The sequence below is a fragment of the Enoplosus armatus genome, chromosome 10 (genome assembly GCF_043641665.1).
Source record: "Enoplosus armatus isolate fEnoArm2 chromosome 10, fEnoArm2.hap1, whole genome shotgun sequence".
In the NCBI taxonomy this organism is placed as follows: Eukaryota; Metazoa; Chordata; class Actinopteri; order Centrarchiformes; family Enoplosidae; genus Enoplosus; species Enoplosus armatus.
Window position 1 is genome coordinate 10507080 of NC_092189.1, and position 21742 is coordinate 10528821.

At 41.9% G+C, this 21742-nt stretch overlaps 1 protein-coding gene across 2 annotated transcripts; it reads right to left on the reverse strand.

Moving 5' to 3' along the window:
- Positions 1-7755: 7755 nt before the first annotated feature.
- On the reverse strand, positions 7756-21322 carry mapk9 (mitogen-activated protein kinase 9). 2 transcript variants are annotated; one of them, XM_070912970.1, is made up of 12 exons: positions 21201-21322; positions 15790-15936; positions 15054-15183; positions 14198-14256; positions 13770-13908; positions 13016-13181; positions 10732-10803; positions 9405-9587; positions 8837-8961; positions 8688-8751; positions 8216-8287; positions 7756-8099 (listed from the first exon to the last, which is right to left on the reverse strand). In XM_070912970.1, exons 2-12 carry the CDS (start codon positions 15903-15905, stop codon positions 7963-7965), a joined length of 1263 nt encoding a protein of 420 aa, XP_070769071.1. In that variant the 5' UTR covers positions 15906-15936; positions 21201-21322; the 3' UTR covers positions 7756-7962. The 2 variants fall into 2 exon arrangements, with proteins under 2 accessions (XP_070769071.1, XP_070769070.1); XM_070912969.1 differs by having other exon boundaries at positions 8801-8961.
- Between the last annotated feature and the right edge of the window lie 420 nt (positions 21323-21742).

A 21742-nucleotide genomic window follows, 5' to 3' on the forward strand; every position in this document is an offset into this window, starting at 1 on the left:
GAGAAGGGAGGGCCGGGGCGATAAGGGGTCTTGGAGGAAGCTTAAGCCGTGCGTGGTGGAGATGCAGCGGTGATAAGTCACAGGTTTCAGGGCGATGGGGTAAAGACGGAGAGGTTGTCCATCGTTTGTTCAATGACAGACGGAGGTCAGGGCAAAGCCTCAGAGAGACATGAGCAAGATTAAAGCACATGTCTGGTATTATAGCTGGTTGTTTTCTTTAAGGTGTCCCTGTTGTTTCAGAGGGGGCATCTCAGAGCATCAAGTATGAGCGCTAAAACAACACTTTTTCACATATTGCAAAAGCATCTTCCTGTACACACAATGAGGAAACTCTGCCTGCATTTAAATCCTGTGATGTACGTCTGCAAACAGATAAAACATTGTGATTCCTCCTCCGTCTGTGCAGCCTTGAAGGATGCAGGGTGATTTACATAGGGCAGATAAGAGGGGAGTTTTATCACTGTTGACCGACAACTGACTGCACGCAGAAATTAAGTTTGCAGCACGTCCTTGATTTGTGAAGCATTGCAGTGACACTCCAAGGCTCGCGTGGAACCCTTTGTTCTCAGTAACGTAGAGAAAATCAGTGCTCTCAAAGTGAGGCACTCATAGGCGGCACATGTGGTTAAAAACCAGTTAGAGAGACGTAACTTCCTCTATACTTTGACTGGAGGTGATTTAAGGACAAAGCATCTGCATGGATGCTCCCTCTGATCGAGAGGAAGTGCCTTTGATAGTGGTTCCTCAACGGCGTCACGCTAATGAGGGAGTTCTTCACAGGGCTGTATGATCAATAGTGAATCAATAGACATTATCTGATCTTCATAGGGCTCCACATACCAACAAACTCTCTCTACACTACTCAAACATGGATGAAAAAAAGAACCTTTAGAAAACAGAAGTCATAAAACATCCAATTGAAAAAGAAAGGGAGGCAAACTGCTCACAAAATGATTAAGATCTTAAATGATACATTCATATTTGAGCAACAAATTACATCATATCTATCTGAATAGTATAGCTCTGAAACATCACCCTTGTCTTCAAAATGTCTTGAATGATTTCAAGGTACGCTACCCATTTATGGTACTTTCACAATGTTGTCTTTAGCTCCATCTTGTGGTTGTAAGACGCACTATTGAGGATTCGTGTGTTTGCTGTCATGCTTATTTTGTTTCTCTCTCTCATGCAGATTCATTCATCCCCTTATATCCTTCACTTTCTCGAACATCAGGCACCATTATCCTCTCTACCATACAGCGGGAGTTCAATCTGCAACCTCCATGATTTGATGATACCAGGTGACATGATATGATTTGTCGCCTGGCTCCTGTTGATGACAGCATTTCACTGCTTTGGTTCCTGGCAGCTCTCAAAGATGTGATAAATACACTGCAGCAGATTCCATGTGGTGAACTCTGTCTAGAGGACAAGCACTTGGCTGTTAACACATCCTACAGTGTCAATGTAAACAGAATGCATTAAAACAGAGACGGAAAATCGATGACCCAGCTGAAGAAAGAGGCCCATGCAAGCAGTATGCAGTAAAAGTCAGAGTAATCTCAATAAGCACTGTAGCGTATCTTTAAATGTACAAAAATGTGTATCTTGTGTATCCATCAAGTCTTCGCTTTTGGCAGATTTCGCTGCACAAATATTGTGTGCAGATTATGGGGTTCATTGTGTGTGCTTCACACTTTGTGCCCATGGCCACTGTCTATTTCTGTGGTTGCAGTTATGTGTGACTGTCTTTAGGAATGAGCCAGACTATATTACACCCTGGTCCCTCCCTCAGAAGCTGTGCTAAAGTAACAGCTGATGTCAGTCCTGCTTAAAGACACACACACACACACACACACACGCTCACACGCACACACAGACTACAAACTGTCTATTAGGCAGCAGGGCATAGCAGAGAGCCAGCCAAAGGGGAGGAGGGCTCCTACACCTTCCTCTCCCCATGCTCACAAATCCACAATCCAAGGCTTGAATCCCAAGTAGCAGCAGGCAGAGGAGGGGAGGGCAGTTATCTAAGGCTCTCAGCACCCCCATGTGCCTAGTTGGATCATGGAGCTGCACTGTCTTCCTACTGAGACCCCCACCACAGCCAGCTCCTGCTCCATGGACCCCCTGTACGACAACTGCCCACCTTTTGCCCAGCGAGGGAGGGCCAGGGAAAAGGAAATGGAGAGTAGGGTTGTGTGCCCGGCTGTAACCAGACTCCCAGGCCCCTGCAGCCCTCTGCCTGGTCTGGCCCCAGCTGTGGCTGAGGTTCCCACACTGGTCAGTGGGGGAAGAGGGATTGGCGCCTGGCCAGATCACAGCTACTGCAGCTGGAGAAGAGGCCTGGGAAGACAGGGCTGGGAAGCAGAGCTGGAACCAGGCATAAACAGAGCAAGAGGAGGAGAGAGAGGAGAACAGGGAGGTAGCTGGGGAGTTGAGGACAGAGCTCATCTGAACCAGAGCCCCAATCCATCACAGAGTGAGCAGCACAGGAGTGCTCTCTCTCTGTATGATAACCTCCCAGACGCTGTCACCCCTGACAGCCTCCAAGAGGTCTTAGACATGGAAACAAGCTTCCAGGAGCAGATGTACCAAGCCTGGGCGCCTGAGCAGATCCAGGGTCTGCTGGATGGTGAGGGAGTGAGTGTAGACAAGAGCCCCTGGTCCTCCTGTGAGATCATCCTCGCTGAAAGCGGTCCCAGTAACCAGGACCAGAATCCAGACCAAGAAAAGAAGCATGACCAGGAGCCACAGCTGGACTCAGGATCCTGTGGATTTAAGCAGGGGGACCCAATGCTGCATCTCCAGCTCCCGATGTCACCTCCTCAACAACCAAATCTTACAGCGAGTTCCCCTCAGATACCCCAAACTGAGTGCCAGGTTCTGTGGCCCCCAGCTGAAGTCCAGCACACAGAGCAGCCATCCTGGTCTCCCAGGGTGCCCCCTCCCGTACCCCTGGCAGACCCCTCCGCCAGTGCCCTTCGCAGCCTCCTCACCAGCCTTCAACAGCAGATAGTCAGACAGAGGGAGGAGTACGAGGCACGAATAATCAGGTAATGTTCAATTTGTTTTGTCTTGTATTTCCACTTCAAAGTTCACAGCGCACATAATCACTTTAAAGAGATTAGGCACAAAATGTAAAAGACAAATGAAATGTCTTAAATTGAATGTGCTAACAGTATTACGCGCTCAGTTCACTGCATTGCTGATAAGAATTTTCCAGCTCTTGGTGTATTTCCAGTGAAGGGTGATGTAATGTTCCCAGGCCTCAGTTGACCCAGAGCTTCACCCTATATCCTGTTTAGTTCACAGCACCGACAACTGTTATGAGATTCCCTTAAAGTTTCTCAGAATCCTCCCATGATGTGTTTAGAGCACTGGCAGTATTGAGATTATTTCTAATTAAGTAATTATCTGCTTAACCACTTATGTTTTTGTGTTTTCAGCCAGCTGTGGAAATCTCAATGTATCACGTATTTCATGTACTTAAATATACGTTATGCTGTTTGTGTTTTTTCCACTGACCTAAAAAACAAATTCACAGTGTTTCCCATTGGTAAATAGCTGTTTGGTTTTAAAAGAAAGAAGGCACAGCCTGTGTGGTTGACCTATAGAAACAGCTCATGGCTCTGGGAAGAGAGCTAATTTAAGGGGCCATGCTGCTGACCTAGACACAACACATGCCTCATTTATTACTGATATAGATAGAGCAAGCCTCAGTGTAAGGTCATTGGTACTGGTTGGCGAGGAAGAGGAAAATTACAGTTCTTTTAGCTTCACATAGAGTATAGGAAGGAGATATATTTAATTGTTTCTGCCTTTTCTAACTATGTCAGACATCAAGAATCACACCTACTAAAACCCAACAATGAACATATATGTTACAGATTGACCAAGAAATACTCTACTGACCTCTCCTCTCACTCCTGCTCATTGGTAGAAAAGCCTAAACCAGTTCTCAGCTGTTTGTATATACAGTATCTAGCAATTTTGATATCCTTGTCTTTCTCCCTTCTTCCTGTGTCCTTCCTATGTTTACCATCAGCATAGAGCAAAGAAATGAAGAGTTGCAGGTAGAAGTTGTTCGGCTGAAAACAAACCTCGCACAGCAGCGGCACTGGTACCAGGCTGTCCAGGCCAAGATCATGGAGTCTGAAAGGGCCCGGGCTGCCGCAGAACTACGCAATGCAACTCTGCAGAGGGAGATGGAGCAGTTCTTTGACACCTTCGGAGAGCTCAACAATGAGGCCAAGAAGACCGAATGTATCGTCAAGAGCTTTTGAGAAAAGAAATACATGAATTGTGTGAACAGTGTATACAAAGCGAAGGACAGAGGCACACAACCGGCTGGTCTTTAAACTCTAGTTAGGATAGTGTAGTAGTTTGTCACTATCTGTGCAGAATATTTCTTTCCCTCATTGGGAAAGGTTTAAGTGATGTACAGTTATTTATTCATTAAGAATCTGAGAAATACAGCTCAGCCCCTCAGCATGCTGAGGTTCTTGTTTCTCTGGATGCTGAGAAGGCCTTCGACAGAGTTGAACAGGACTTTCTTTTGGCTGTTCTTGGAAAGTTTGGCCATGGTGATAATTGTGTGGCTTGGGTCAAGCTGCTGTATCGATCCCGTCTTGCTACTGTGCTGATGGGGGACAAGGCAGGACTGCCCCCTTTTCCCGCTTTTATTTGTTCTTTCTATTGAGCCTTTGGCTGTTGCCCTGCATTCTCTCAAGGGCTATGGGGGAATTTCTTTGAGTATCTTTGTACGTGGATGACCTGCTTTTATATGTAACAAACCCCTATGAATTCATCCCAGACACAATGTCTACTTTGAAAGAATATGGTGAGATTTCTGGTTTAGTTTCACTTGTCAAAAAGCGAACTGTCTCTGAAATATGAAGTATGGTCTACTATTAGGAAAAACTATGGATGGCAAAACGGCTCTCTGCTTGCTCCTGTTTGTCCCAGCCACCTCTTCTCCCCGTCCATCATAGAAGACTTTTTTGGTATTTGGAAACTAAATGGAATAGGCAATGTGAAGGCCCTTAAAATATTTGAATCATTGAAGGCCCTTAAAATATTTGAATCAACTGCGAAATAAATCTAATTTACCACAATCCTACTTCAGATTCCTCCCTCGCAGTTATATTAAAGCTAACACACCTGCCTTTCCCAGTTTGCCTGATGAATCACCCATGGAATCTCTGTAGTCCTTTGAGCCTTCAGGGGTGAAATATCTTTTATTATAATTTCTTGTCTAATTTACAAAACCCATCACTGGAATTTTGAAGGTCTGCATGGGAGGGGTATTTAGGGGTGGCTTTGACGGCAGAGAAAAGCCCTGGAGGAGGTGCATATGGCCTCAGTCTGTGCCCGGCATGGCCTCATTCAATTCAAGGTGCTGCATCACCTCAAGTCAAACTCTCTATAATGTTTAAACCTGTGACAGATGAAGAGAGACTCTCACCTGCCTCTCTAGCTCACTCATTCTGGCAATGTCCTAATCTGTCCACTTATTGGACTTCAATCTTCAACACTGTCAGATATTTTCAAAATGGTAATTCAGCCAGATCCTATGATGGCTATTTTTGACATAGTGGGAGAGAATAATAATAATATTTCTGGAATTAAACTCAAAATAACAAAATTTGTCACTTTGTCAGCACAGAGCTTTATATTTCACCACTGGCAGACTCCATCGAGCTGGACTGTCCGAGGGAGGTGATGCAGCATCTCTAAATGAGACTTCAAATGGAGTAAGTCACATTTATTTATTATCTTGTACCTATTTCTGTCTTTGTAGCCCATCACAATGAGATAAGCCTTGGACCTTTACTTTGTGCAAGTGCCTGTTTGTTGTCCGTGCATGTTTTTCTTTTTATATTGTTTTGTGGCTGCTCTGTATGTTCCAAAAAAAGCCAATAAAAATGTTAAAGGAAAAAAAAAAATCAGAGAAATATACAAAACAACATCACTGAAAGAAAATGAATCACTGATGTCCACTTTATTAGTTACGTATGGGCAAAATATGTTGGCCAAGTGATAATATTGTGGTCATTGCAATCACACAGGACATCTCTGAAAATAAAAGGAGAAACAAACTGAACAAAAACGTGAGCTGTACAGTGTGTACAATGGACCTTTTTTTTATGGTAAACACACAAGATGTTGTGAGCACTGTAATGCTCAGTCCTTATCTGATAAGATTTTTGGGAGTGATCTGGTCACTCCTCTGGTCATTTAAGGCATGACAGAAAGAATAAGGTCATGGTTTATAAAAGGAAAATATAGTGTACAACATGGTGCTTCAAGTCCTCAGTGACTCCATAGTGTCATATTTCTGCATGTCCATCACACTGTGCAATCAGTTCAGCAAACAGCAGCTCCACAGTCCATCTTTAAGTTTCCATCTTGAGTTCCAAGGTCCAGATTTTCATTCAGGACCCCACAGTCACAATCCTCATTTTAGACCACAACATGTCTCCTTTTTGTTGGGGGGCCAACATCCTCCATAGGCTTTGCCTTTGCAACCAGGCGACTGCTGTCTTTAAGGACAATTTAAAGGCGATAATGAAGGAGAGGAGCTGCACAGTACATTTTGATAACACACACACACACACACACACATATATATATATAGGCTTACAAGGCAAAAAAAAATACAACATCTGCATCAAACAGGCTTTCAGAACCAAGAACATCAACGTACTGTAAGTAAAAGAACCGACCTGAAATGATTTCAAGAACTACAGTATTTTATTGGCATCTATAATGCCTTCATGCAAGTTAAACACCATTATTTGTGTTTTACTGCCTTTACATGTGTTTTACATGATGTCTGATGTCTGATTTAGTTTTACTGTTCAGTACTAATGGGATGATTTAGAAAAGGAGCAGCCAATGCAACGATTTATCGGTGAAATGCTTTGACCACAGGCTTCATTTACATGAGCCTCAATGTGATTGTGTGCAACATTTTGCAAGAACACAAAATAAATACTACATGTATCTTTTTGCCTCCGTTGTTTTGATATACACAAAACGTTGTTAGTCAGTACCTTATGTCATATGGGGATGATTGAAATATGTGGTTCTACAGATATGTTGAGAAAACAAGCATACCTTATCAATTAGCAGTCAAAGGGTCTACAGCCACTGTGAGTGTCAGATCATGACTTCTTTACATACAGTACATTACAACAGGAAATAAAACCGTAACACTGCAACCACAGCTTCCCCTAGCTGTCAGGAGGAAAAGCTCAAAATCCACATCACTCAAGCCAATTAATAAAAAAAAAAAACACCACTGTGGAGATCTGCAATACTGCGAGCTAGCTAAAGGATCGATCAAACTCTGCATGAGTGTTTGATCATCAGATGGACATCAGATGGTTGGTGCGATCGGTAAGCTTTTGTTCATATTGGCATAACATGCATGAGAGCAGCTGGCAGCTGTGGTCTATGTTCAGTGCGGGTCTGCTCTAATTTGATGACAATAACGTCTGGTCTCAACTTAATATTCGCTAAAAAAATAAAACTATTAAAATACAGGTGTACAGAACAAACTATGATCCCCCACCTACTCCTGGTAACCTGAAAATCAAAATGGATGCATACATCATATATACTTGATCAAGTCAAACAATATCCACAAAGAAGAGAAAGATAAACCTTTGACCCAACAGAAAGAATAGATAGCTTTTACCTCGAGGTAAAACAAAGTCTGAAGTTGAAGAGGATGAACAAGATCTGCCATATCACACACAGAAAGAAAATAGAAAAATAGACCTATTCTCACTGAGGTTAAAGAGGAAAGAAGAGAAACAGAAAAAACGACAAGAAATGGGGGGATGAGGGAGTAAAGAGAAGAAAGGAAGGCAATGGTTGATTGATATTTGGATATTGTAAATGGAAGGGGTGAACTGAGGCAGGCAGGCAGAGACATGTGGCCATGGACTGTGTTCACTGACTCTCGTCCAGCGGTCCCGTCAGTGTGTCAATGCTGCTGCTGTCTGTGTCCGAGGCCAAGGTTTGCTCCGTGGACATGGACGAGATGTCGTTGGCCGATGAGGACTGGGAGGCTGAACCTGACACCACATCTGATATATAACACACACAATGGAGAGGACCAGGAGATACAAAGTTTAGGTTGCACATATAAGAATAATATTTAGAAATACTGCAGATGAAGAATGGAGATGGTGCATGTTCATACCTGAGCAATCTTCTTTCATCAGCCCATTCTTGTTCCTCTCTTCCCAGTCAATCACCTCTTCATAAATGAGTTCTGTAGAAAAACAGAAAAACGTTAGGTGCAGTCATTGTGTATTCAGAATGTAGCCTTAAAGGTACAGGAAATTCAAAATCATGAATTTGTTTGTAACTACATTTGTATTGACATCAGTTTTTATAAATGTCATAAATTGCTGTTAATTGGTCCTTATTAGTGTCCCTAAACTTACATTTTTGGACGCTGGCTGGGCAGTGAAAGATGTACATATGGCCGATTTTTCACAATAAAACTTCCCGGAAGTTTTTACGAGTGACAAAGGAAAAGAGATATTTGTGTGCATTTGTATGTAATAGTTATCAGTGTATTTTTTGTAACTTTAATCAAAATGTCATTGCTGAAATGTGAGGTTAACCTGCACTGCTGATAAATTTCCCTAGAGGGCAGTGTGTCCTACCTTTCCATTGCTCAATGGAGTGCTCTCTCTCTTCCAGCTGCTTGTCTGAAATCTGCGGAGGAGGCTGTGAAACAAAGAGAAATACATATAAATGCAAGGTCACACAGACTCACTGCATCGATAAAGTGAACCTCCACTGCTCTCCTCACCGCATCTGCCTCTGCAGGGTCGTACCACACGTGAATGTACGGGTGATTGAGGGCTTCTTCTACGGAGATGCGGCTTTCAGGATCAATGACCAGCATTTTGGACAGCAGGTCCCGTGCTTGACCCGCTGTTATGGCAACAGAGGCAGGGCAGTGTTACTATGGAAAAAGGCATCACTTCATTTTCATGAGAACTGATTACTTCCCCTCGCATTGTTGGGTAACATCTCTGGGAATGTCAAGATTTGTTCTCTTGTTTCGGTGATGTGTTCTCTAAGTCTAAATGCCACAGATTAGGGCAGAAAAACTTTTGACCTGCATGGTCATTCTCTGAACTACTTGTATAAGGGGTCCAGTTTTCAGCTTCTGTGTCCCTGATATTTTGTTGGGAAATGTCTCGTTACATCAATATACTGCAGATGAATGTCTTTACTGTCTTTATGAATCTATACATTATGGAGAGATTTAAGAGATTTTGTGAAGTATCTATGTACTGTACGTATCTATGTACTGCACTATATTCATTTAAAGTTAAGTTAAACAAATGTACTTTAGTGTCCAAAATTCTTACTCTTCAGTTTGTCATGTTCTGAGTCAGAAGGAAAGGCCCAGTCTGGGAAAAGCTCGGCGAAGCTAACGCCAGGATACTGCGGCTTGTTCATCACATAGTTCCTCACGGTCTCCATCAGTCGGTTCATAAACTCCAGACTGGGCGTGCCCAGAACCTCAATTACCTTATTCCACTGGTCGATGTCTGGACAACACGCTAGTTATGGAAAATTCAGCTGCATTATGGGTGTGTACATATGTGGGCAAATGAGAGGGACATTTGATAAGGCACAGAATCAAGAGACACATACATGATATGTATCCACTTTGCACAACATGAAAAGAGCAAATCAAGACTACAGTCATGCTAGCAGCTCTGTGAGGTTACACTTTGGCACAGCAGTACTTTGAGCTAAATGCTAAAGTCAGCATGCTAACATCCTCACAATGACAATGCAAACATGCTGATGTTTAGCAGGTTTGATATTTACCATGTTCACCATCTTAGTTTAGCATGTTAGCATGGCAACATTCGCTAATTAGCACAAAAACAAAAAGTACAGCTGAGGCTGATGGGAATGTTATTAGCTTTGCAGGTATTTGGTCATAAACTAAAGTATTGGACAAACTGAAACCTGACAATGGTGCTAGATGAGAAGGATCACCAAAGTTATTACAATTCATCCTGAGGGAAACGCGGATGTGTGTACTACTAAATTTGTGCCAATCCATCTAGTTGATGCTGAGGTATTTCAGTCTGGACCAAAGTGGTAGACCGACAGACGGGACCGACCGACATTGCCACTCCTAGAACCACAGCACTAGAATGGCTAAAAATACAGATATGCACATTCAGGGGGCTCGCTGACTCACAATTGCAGTAAAAGGAAATTACTTCCCTGATGAAAGGCAATCTATCCTAGAATCGCACTGCGCCCTGCATCCATTCTCAGCTACTCAGGTGTAAGGACAGTGCCACTGAAAGGAGCTGGTGAGTGAAGACCAAACCCATTAGAAACAGAGAAACGACCAATATAAATGGTAATGATTTGAATTGCTTCAATTTGATTCCCTCTATCAATTAAGGGGATTAAAATCATCTGAAATACAACTCCACAGATTCATTATCATTGAGGAGGGCAGGAAACACAAGAAGCGCTCTGTTTAAATTGGGGTGTGCTGGAAATCTTGAGTGGTCCTGTTCAACAGGTTATGTTTAGAGGGCATAACAGGGAACTATATGACAAGAAAATTGTCAAGCACTTTGTGCTAAATGGAGGTTTGATGGTGGGTGAAAGATGTAAGAAGTGGGACTAGGGGCACAGAGACGTGAAGGCGGCAAAGGATACGGTCGGTGCCCTGGAAGATGACGCTGCCCTTTACCATCTCTCCCATGATACACCCCACTGACCAGATGTCCACTGGGAACAGAGAACACACACGCAAACACACACAGAAAAGATATTAAATAATGATCACATAACATCAACCACATAATAGAATGCACACTAAATATACAGTAAAGTGACATGTGGAGGCTGCACAGATGAACAACATGCTCCATGGTTTAAATTTGAATGACAAACATTGAAATGCAGAACACTAGCTCTCGTTATTTTGGTCCATCCTCTAGCTCTGCTATGGCCCGATGCTTTCATCATATTCATCTTCAGGCTGGCTTTCTTTTCTCTCTCTGGCTTGGGAACCAGACATAGCCTTCCAGGCCTTTCTCCTCGCCTCTGCAGCTCGGCTTATCAGTTTACACAGCTGTTGCACTCTCCCTCACTTTCCCTGAGTGTGCGCTTAGCAGATGTAGTTTCTCATTCTCTCTCTCTCTCTCTGAGTGGACTGTTTGCTTTAGAGCGTGTATATGTAGCAAACAGCCATTAACTTCTCTCTTCCCTCTATTTCAGTTTCTCTGAAGCTGAAAGGTTTCTCTGCTCCGGTAACGTCTCCGAAGGTATAGACCACTTTACATCAAGTCTATAAACACAATGCATGAATCATAAATTTAAACCTGGGCAGGTTACACTATTCATTGTGGCTGCTCTAACAGGGTAGTTACACTCTTGTCTGGGCAAAATACTTTAAAAGTCTTTTGACTACTTATTGTTTGTAATCCTACCATGTGATGTTTCCGGTTTCATGCATCACCTTGTAGTTAAGCTAGTTTCTAAAAGATATGAACAACTTGACTGTGTTTTGTAGACAAATGACACATTATAAAAATGTGCTGATTTGTAGCACAAACTGGCTTTAGGTATCCCTTCAGCAGGAACTTTATCTCAATGGACTTATTGTAGACTTGCAAGGCTCTCTCTGGAGTATGCTCTTGGCAGTGAAGTAACTATGTAAACCTATTAATCAAACTACTGTTTCTTATCCTTTTTTTCTCTCACTGTTTTATGTTCTAATGAACTACATAAACTATTCCAGATTTTTTTTTTTTTTTTAAAACATCTATGTCCCCTGAGGGTCTTCTGCCTCCACTTATAGAAAGCAACTAAAAAGGGGATAAACAAAGAAGTATAGTCTTTTCCAGGAAAGACAATTTTGTGAGAGATGATTTCAGCCATTATGTAGCCAACTGACAACAGTTCCACTGCAGCAGAGCAGTGGCATGGTAAGGACATTCATTGTCATCGTCAATAGCAAATGAACAAATATTGAATCTAGCAACAATAAGCAGGGTCCAAGCACACTGTTTGACATATATGCATCTGAGCACGTGCACCAAATTTGGTTACAAAAGCTTGAACCAATTGAATCAAAGTTGAAAGCTGTGAAAACTTTCACAGGTTTCAGGAATAGTTCAAAATGGCAGAAAATCAAATGGTCAAAATGTGAAAGTTGTTATTATAAGGCCACAATGAGGCCAGTTGATGTAGTTTTTATGACTGAGTAGTGGGTGAGTTGTAGAACCCGTCTGCCAAGTTTGGTTGCTGTAGGTCTTGTGGTTTCTGAGACCAAGACTCTTTAGCGGATATTTATTAATAATAATATCAATAATCATAGTAATAATAATAATCCAAAGCACTCCAAGAAGGTTCCAGCGCCTGTGGTGCTTAGATTCCTAATAACCAGCAAGAGCCTGGTGACTGTGCATAAGGTTTTTACAAGTGAACCTATTATTCTTGCCTGCACCACCCGTTCAGCTGTGATGCTTCTTGCTGCTCAGTAAACAATCAAGTCTGTTATAGACAAACTATGTAATGATGACACTGTTTCTTAATTACCTCATGCTTTCCTCTGCATTATGTTCTGTAATATGTTTTTTCGCATACTAGCTGACATATACAGTATGTAAGATTCAAATTAATGTATGATGAACCAGTAACAACCAATAATGAGGGCTCTTTGTTATACTGTATCAGCAGCTACTGTATTTTTTCTCATGGAGCATTGGACAGGGGAAAAAAATATTATCATTATAACAGTGTCAGAAAGGTGAACAGTTGTCTCAACAAGAACATGAAGAGTTCCACTTCAACCACAGCTGTTGATGCCAAATTGAAAAATAATTGTACTGGGGAACCAACAGTTGTATGACTACGTGGTCTTCATTTATCCCTCTTGGCTCACGGCAACATCTTTAAATCTACCGTTGTAAGACTGGTGTTTGGTTGTCCTTACCGTTCTCCTTATACTTCATGCCCAGTATGACCTCTGGGGCGCGGTAGTATCTGGTCACCACATACGGGGTCATCATAAAGTTGGTGCAGGCTGTCCGAGCCAGGCCAAAGTCCAAGATCTTTAGAGTGCAATCTGACTTCACCACAATGTTACTGGGCTTCAGGTCCTGAAGGGAGAGAAAATCTATAAATCTAGAGAAACATATGCACACAACATTACCCTTGAGGTAGTTATTTCTATAGAGATGGTAGCTGGAGACAGATTAGCACGGATGCCAGTTATTATGGAAAAAGTTGTTGCATTTAAATCAATTGGACCAAAAGGGTTAACGACCTCCACATTCTTCCAAAGTTAACACTGCAACTTTAGAATAAAATAAATTATCCTTTTCTTTTCAGATTTTCTTTTTCACGTAGTAATAAATATTTAAGACTGAATACTTGATTAAATGGCTAATTAATGAGTAAATTAACACCAGCTGAAAATGGTGGTGTAACACCTCTCCTTACAGTAGTGATGTAGACGTGTACTACAAGGTGTGCCAGTACACTGTGACATCATTGTTGGGCGTGGTTACAGGTGCAACAGAGATGGCTTCTGACTGCACCAAGCAGTGACGTAACAAACAGAGAGAGCAATGAAACTCTGACGTTCGGCCTGATATCAAGTTACTCTTTAAGATGTGTGTAGAAACATTGTGGTCTGCCTTATCAACTCATTTAGCCCACAGCACAATTATTCCTTGTCCCGTTACCCTGTGGATGATGCCAGCAGAGTGCAAGTGCCTGATGCCACAGAGGATCTGGTAGAGTAGATAGGACATCCTCTCATGGTCCAGGTCCATGTGGATCACCTGGCATAGGCTGGCATCCATCAACTCCATCACCAGATACCTAAAAGCGAATTAAAATAAAGTAGGGATAAACAAAATGGCAGAATGGTAGACAAGAGATACAAATAGGAGATGCAGAAAAGGTAGTAGAGGAGTTCATAAAGGAACAATGACAAACACAAAGAATCAATTAAAGCAGAGAGAACAGATAAAAGCAACACAGTGCAATAAAAGAGGTTGACAGGTAAATGAGGGATGCTAGTAGTATGGAGGAAAATGCTAAAATGTCTGAATCCTACAGAAAGCACAGAGTAGATTGTTGCAGCCAAAAACACTCCACTGCCACTCACAGGTCCTGGAATTCCTCCAGGGACTTCTGAGGCGTGAACACATTGATCAGACGGATGATCTGCAAGCAGAGAGACAGACCATTAGTCCACTCTGTTACTCTCCCATCTACATCCCCTTCACTGTGGAGAGCTAGCCAACTGAGGGCAGAGCACTAAGTGGGTTTGGGTGGGTTCTCTCACTCTGAGCAAGAAATTACATTCATATTGCAGTGAGCTAACCCTCTCTTTTTCTCAGGTTTGTATATTATTTCAATATTTTTAATTCTCAACACACAATTAAAGTCTTCGGCTGCCAGACATATTCCAGTCTTACTGTAAATCAAACCAGTTATATAAAAGAGGGAGGAATATCATTTTCAACTCTGAAGTTTCTTCTGAAACAATACATGAGAATATGTGAGGATATAAACTATATTTTAATTTGACTGCCAGCAGTTTCTAACTGCATAACTTATAAAATAAAAACAGCTTTATGTTATAATACAGCACTTTAAACATCTGTATCAAACATACAGCTCATATTCCAGAAGGTAGGAAAGCGATATTAAGCTGATATTAAAGGATAGTTTGACAACATAGAAGTCTGTCTTAAAGTAATAGTCAGGTGCTCACATGAACACTGAAACAGTTTTTGCTTTCTGTAATCGCTCCTCCTGTTCATAATGATCATCCAATAAGGGTCCTTATGCGCTTTCAATAGGCTTTAAGTGATGAGGGATAAAAATACATTGAAAACTTTAACTGAGGCTAAATCTCTCTTTTATTTTTGGGTTAGGGTTAGTATGTGCATCTGACTAGTAGTTTCTGACTAGTAGTTTCTATTAAGACAGACTAAAAAAATCCTTTAAATCCTTACATTTTTGTGGTTGACACATTTGAGCAGCACCAGCTCCCTGTAGGCACGCTTAGCATGAGTCTGGTTCTGGAAGGGCCGACACAGCTTTTTCACTGCCACCGGGATACCAAGGTCTGTATCTAGAGCAGAGCTGGTCACACATAGTATGGAGGAGGGAAGAGACGGAGACAAAGATTACAAGAACATAAATGCATCCTCCAGAGCAAAGCTGTCTGACTTAACATCAACTTGACGAGAAAAAAAGCGAGACACCTGTCTCTTCATTTCATTTATCTTTCAAAACAAGTAAGAGAGGCGCAAGAGATTTTTTCTCCCCTCACTTTACACACTAAAAGGGGCTGCACAAAGCAAAAAGAGCAGGTCATCAAATGCCCAAAGAACAGGAATCAACATAAAGAAGACTTCAGTCTATAGCCCTGCTAGCAGGCCGCCAAACAATTGAATAAAAAGACAAACAAGATATCTAGAATATTTCCATTTAATGCAATGATGCATGAAGAAACATGGAGGCCTTTTTCACAGCAGACATTTTGACTTGTCATAGTAAGAAAAGCACAAGTGTTTCTGATAAGATTAATAACATATAAGTGTCCCCGTGAGCCAACGTGCACACCACTAGCAGGGCTTAGGTTTACTTTACAACAACTGTTTATGTAATTAGGAGGACATCAGGATATTAACAACACTGGGCTGGTGACACAATCACCAACATGCTAATAAAAGCACAGCCTCTCACCAGACGATGCCTTGGGCCCCCGAGCCGATGGCGCGGAGCTGCTGGTAGCGCTTGAGTACAGTGAAGGTGGAGTCTCCCACCTGAACGCTGTAGAACTGGCTCTCCGCCTCACTCATCCTGCCGAACAGTCAGGACCACCAGCACTGTCTGCAGAGGGGCCGACAACACACACACACACACACACACACACACACACACACACACACACACAAAAACAGATGAAACATCCAAACAGCATGACTGACTTCATGCCAGGCTGTTCAGCTGAACAAGAAACTCTCCAAATGGTTGTGCAGAATGGTAAAGAAGTTATAGCACGTTAATAAGCCTACATCAGTGTGATGTTACTACACTTTTAAAAAGGAACCTGAAATCTTCAGTCCAGTGAATCACCGAAATGATCCACAGTGAATGGCAGGGCCTAATATGGTTCCATCTGTCAGTACCTGGCATCACTCCCTTCATTTTCAGCCCAGTCTAAAGCCAAGCAATCCATCACCGCTTTCTGCCCAGTTTGTTCATCTGACAAAAGGTAACAGTGGAGTCGAGGCTGTAAATATTTTGGTGTGTGTGTAGTGGAGAACAGAGGCAGCCGACAGCTTGGAGTTCCCGAGGCTCTCACTGCCATCTCTAAACTCATGCTGACACACTCATGCTCAGTAAACACACACACACACACACACACACACACACACACACACACACACACACACACACACACACACACACACACACACACACTGAAGCAGGCAGCATTAGGCTTAAAGCATGTTCATTATTCTTTGATCTGCAGCCAGCTTCACAAACGAGTCGACCATCAGCTCGGGACGAGCACATGCTAACTGATACATGTTAATAGATGATAACACATGATGTGTTTGTGTGTTTATAAAAAAATATGTCAGTGTTAGCATTGATTCCTCAGGCAGGAAGTGGAGGAGTATTATTATTCTTGGCCAGCATTTGTGTGTGTGGGCGAGGACACACAATTATGTAGCTACGCAACAGCGAGTAGTCATGGCTGTTTGTCATTCCTTCAGAAAACTGCCACAGGTTAAAGAGAGTCTGATATTCCAGCCTTTTTTCTGTTTGACAGACATCGAGGACACGAGCACTTGCTGGTTTTCATGGTCAGAGAGACAAGAGTGCTAAAAAGAAAGCAGCAGCAGGGGAGAGGTTGTAATCGAATAGAGCCAAAAAAAAAACACCTCAAGCTGCTTGAATTGTAAAGCTACTCGGTCTCAGCTTTGACACCGTGACAGCATTATAAAGAACTGCAGTGAGTGAGCAGTGAGCTACATCAGTGAGCAGACGAAGGCCAGTGATGAGTGGAGAGAAGGGAAAATGATGGTTACATTCTGTAGTTTTTTTATTTGATATTATGAATGAACAGCAGACAAACCTGCAACCAAGTCTTAGTTTCTCTCTTACTAAAAATATCTTTAAAAAAAAAGGCTTTGATAACTTGATGATAAAGAAACATCAAGTTTCAAAAATTATACAATGTAAATTGACAGTGTATATTGTTCTTCTTCTCCTCCTCCTCCTTCTTCTTATCATTAGTAATAGTAGGGATGATTAAAGAAACATATTTGAATAATTTCAGTTCATAGTTAGAGCTCTTTTATTATTATTTTTGCCATTTAAGTAATTATTTAAGTAATGAACAAGTATCAACAAATTACAGAAGTTGCAGCCCTAGTTAATATTATCTTTTCATTCATGTATCAGTGTTGGCAAAGACTTCTCAGGCAGGACAACAACAAACTCTGAACATTTAATAGTTAAATGAGCCTTAAAACATATGTATACTGTACATTACTTTATTTGTGAAAATAAGAATGGTGAAAATGTTTCTCATTCCCATTTTTAGAGAATGTATATACAAAAGTAATAAATTACTTATTCTGGAAATGTTTTAAATAATAGTTTGATAGTATTTATCGTGGCACAGTGAAATCTGTCACCATCTTCATTTTAATATTGTTCTGGTTAAATACAATAAAAATAAATTAAAATACACAATTCACTGAACTCCACACTCTTCAAACACACATTAGCATATGCTACAACAAATATACAAACTCTCCTGCTTACTATTTATTATCTTACTATCATTCATCATTCAGTTCATTTTCATTGCAACAACAGTGATTCTTATTTTCTGCATCTTGTTGAGGTATTTCCCATCGTGTCTGTGTCTGCTTTTGACTGTGTTATCTAATCCCACAGAGCCTCTGCTCGTCATTTTGTTTTTTTGTTTATTTCTTATGCCATCATTTTTTCTTTTCTGTGTTGCTTTGTAAATGCACAAACACTGAAAAAAAACATGCCTTCAGATGTAGTAGGTGTGGGTCTGCAACCGCACCATTACTCAGATGAAAAATGAATCCTTCTCATCTCTATCTGCTTTCTTCATCCGCCTCCCCGGCTTTTTCTCCTCCTTCTCACATGTACGTCCAGCTGGCTCTCTCACTGCACCCAAGGGGAGAGCTGCAAAGACCTTTACTTTCTTTGTGTTTCTCTTATTCTTTCCATTTTCCTTGGCTTTGTCTTCCTCCTCTGTCGTTATTTTATGCTCCTGACATTCCCTCACTCCTCTGCCCTGTTCTGGTTTTCTTCCATCTTCCCTGTGGCCTCCTCTAAAATATCACCAGTCAGGGACTAAAAAGTACTGACAAATATATTTGTGATAAATATTTTGATTATGACATGCAAGCGGAGCTTTTCCCACTTGGTTACATACCTGTTTAAATGCAGGTGTAGCAGAAACAACATGCTAAGGCCTTGGCTGCGCTCAAATAGAATAAAACTTAAAGTGTCCCTTGGCAACACGGCTTCCAGGCCGCGGATTCAACTCAGCACATGAACACTTTCTGCAACAAATACCCTGCAACACCTTTCCCTCTGAGGAAAACACAGGCTCTGCTGTTTTAGCATGGAAGCTGCATTGGCTAACAGTGGCACTAACAGTGACATTTTTCTGTTTTTTTTTGTCCCTCAACGTCTGTGCGATGATTCACAACACACACATCAAGCTAAAGAACGCTATGAAGGGGCCATTAATCATAACCAAAACCCATTTCAGCTGCAGCAGGCACAGTGTATGTACAATCCTTCACTTGCTGCCAAGCTAAGCACGGCTATACGCTCAACATACAGCAGACTCAGCACAGATATACGGACAGTGATGGGGAGCGACTGAAGTGAGGTGAAAATTGCATGTAAACTGAGAGAGCCAGACTGACGCCAGCAGGCACCTGTTATAGTTCTGGCCAGCAGGCATTGAAGAATTTGTTCAAATTCAAAGGGGATTCGATTAGTGTAGATGAAAGATGATGTCCCCAAGGGAAATCTAGGCCATTGCAGGTAAGCTACAAGTGGGACACATCAAAGACTAATAGGATATAAAGACAGAACGAATAAACAAGCTTAACTACTTATTCTACCACTGACATATTTACAAAATATGTCATCATAGCATTAATCATAGTGGTACAATCACCTCAGTAATAACAGTATCATGATACAGCTAATACTGCAATATTCAAACGCTTACCTACAACACATCATTATGAGGGGGAAATCAAACCTATACAATGGCAAAATACCACAACAAAGGGAAACGGGCAGGCAATTAACCGTATTTGGGCTTCAACAATTAATTAAACCTGATCAGTCCCAATATTACAAGAAAACTGCCAGTTACTAAGGTACAAACTGCCTGATCATAGACATTTCTTCAGAGAACGCTGTAATTAACCAGTCTCATCATTAAGGCTGCATGTAAGAACACTTTCCCTGCAGAGACACCCTGCCCGTATAATGTAACAGTGTTTTCTATGTGGGAATAATTTAGCTGCTGTATTTTGACATTATTGATCCAAGTTCATTTATGTTTTGCAAGAGAGACAGACTGAAGATTTAATGGGAAGAAAAACATTTTTTATTAAAGGTTAAGCAAAGTTTAATTTAGGCTATATCTTTTTTAGCACAGTGTGATGTTTAAGGGCGGATTACATTACCCAATACACATTGATCTGGGGCAATTGGGGGGTCAGTGTTTTGCTTAAGGACACGTGGACAATGGGAGCCTGGGACAACTACCAACCCTCCAATTAAGGACTGACCTGTTATGTTGCCAGTGTATTGTTAAAGTAAGTCAAGAGACTGCACATCATTTATTGCTGCACTGATTATTTGTCACAATATGAATGAAAAGGTGGCAGGCAAGTACAATGTTCTCTTTCCCTTAAAGACCATAGTTATGAAGGCATGTGATTCTGTTCATTTCATCACTTGACCTTCAGGCAAACACCACCATCCTCAACCCAAGCTCATCATGACTACTGTCCAGTTCAGTCCAGTCCAGCCTTGGGGTCCAACGTTGCCATGGCTCTGAGTTGGCAGCTGGGTGGGAGTCAGTGGGCTGGCTATGATATCAGATTAGCATGGCCTGAAGACTCAGCATCTCATCCTGATGTGGCAGAGTTACAAAAACACACAGGGGCGGGTAAAACTACATCTAGGCTGCTGCTGCTCCTGCTGCACTGGAGGATGAAGGAGGCTAAAGATGTGTTCATGGAAAAAGATGCCAGAACCACATGTGTTGCTCTTAAACCACACCAGAGCTAGAAACACTCTTGGCACCCTGTCATGTGTGTATTGTACTGTGTGTATGTATACATATATATATATATATATATATATATATATATATATATGTGTGTGTATTGGCTAAAACAACCCATGCCAACCTGTTTATGCTTTGACATGCTTTAGCCTTTAGACATGACATGACACACTAATCCTGTGTACACATGGAGCCTGATTTGTTGACAAGATGGAACTTGCCTCTGACATACCCGGCCTAATAAACTAGATGGAGGTGATACATAGCACTAGCGTTAGCTACACCTGTTTTCGTGATAACTGGTATTGGTTTGAAAACCTGGGCATACTTGGCCGACAGAAATGTCATTCATTTAGCTAGATGTTACATAAGCGTAGGTCTATGGGTATGCTATGTACACTGACCGCCCTGTTTTATAACGCAAGCGTAATACTGATATTTTTTTATAATTTCCACACGCAGCATGCCTTTTCTAAAACACACGCAGACACACACACAGAGGTATGAAGTCACCAGTGTATGACACACCGTGGCCGCAGCACCGCTGGCACTCGTCTAACACAGTCAGAAATCATCGGTTCACACAGCCGAAGTCACACTAACATAAAGGCCGGTTGAATTCACGTCGCGTTTGGTAGCTAACAAAGTTACCCAGGCCTACACTTCCCGTTTTTTCACTTCTGTCGGCAGCACTGCGGTAGTCGGGCCGGGGCTGAACTGAAAGCTCTGACCGACTAACGGACGGCAAGAGAGGCGGCAGAGCGGCAGCGAGACCTACCTTCTCCCTTCACCGCTCCCAGGGCACTCCCATGCATCGAAAAGACAGATAAAACACTCTCTCCGTCTGTCAGGCACGACCTAGACAGGGAAAAGTTTGTGAGAGCGGGCTGTCACGACAGATAGACCTGCCTCCACTTCCTTGCTAACTCCAGCGGCAGCACGGAGGGACGGGTGGTGCGGAGGAAGGGCACGCCACAACAAGGCAGGGAGCGAGCATGCGGATGATGTCATCACGCATAGTTTACGTGGGCGCAAACTTTTTTTTCTTCCACAAAAACTTTGTGGAAAAACTTTTTGTTTTGAATGTTATTGATTAAAATATCAGTATGAAGATAAATAATAAGACACATAATAAAACATCTAAATGTAGTGGAGTAGAAGAAGAATGAAATGGAAGTACTCTCCAACTAAAGTACAAGTACATCAAAACTGTAGTACTGTACTTAAATAAATGTACTTACAGTAGTTACCACTGCCGAACTATCCAGCTGACACAGTACCTCCCAAAAAAGGTCAGGTTTTAGGTAAGATATATACTTT

What these genes read in the sequence shown, in the direction of transcription:
- mapk9 (XM_070912969.1), bottom strand. Translation starts at nt 15,905, where the DNA reads ATGAGTGAGGCGGAGAGCCAGTTCTACAGCGTTCAGGTGGGAGACTCC. An exon ending in GGGGCCCAAGGCATCGTCTG is followed by an intron (nt 15,184 to 15,789) that starts GTGAGAGGCTGT and finishes ATGTGTGACCAG; the next exon opens with CTCTGCTCTAGATACAGACC. An exon ending in GATGAAAGAAGATTGCTCAG is followed by an intron (nt 8,100 to 8,215) that starts GTATGAACATGC and finishes GTTATATATCAG; the next exon opens with ATGTGGTGTCAGGTTCAGCC.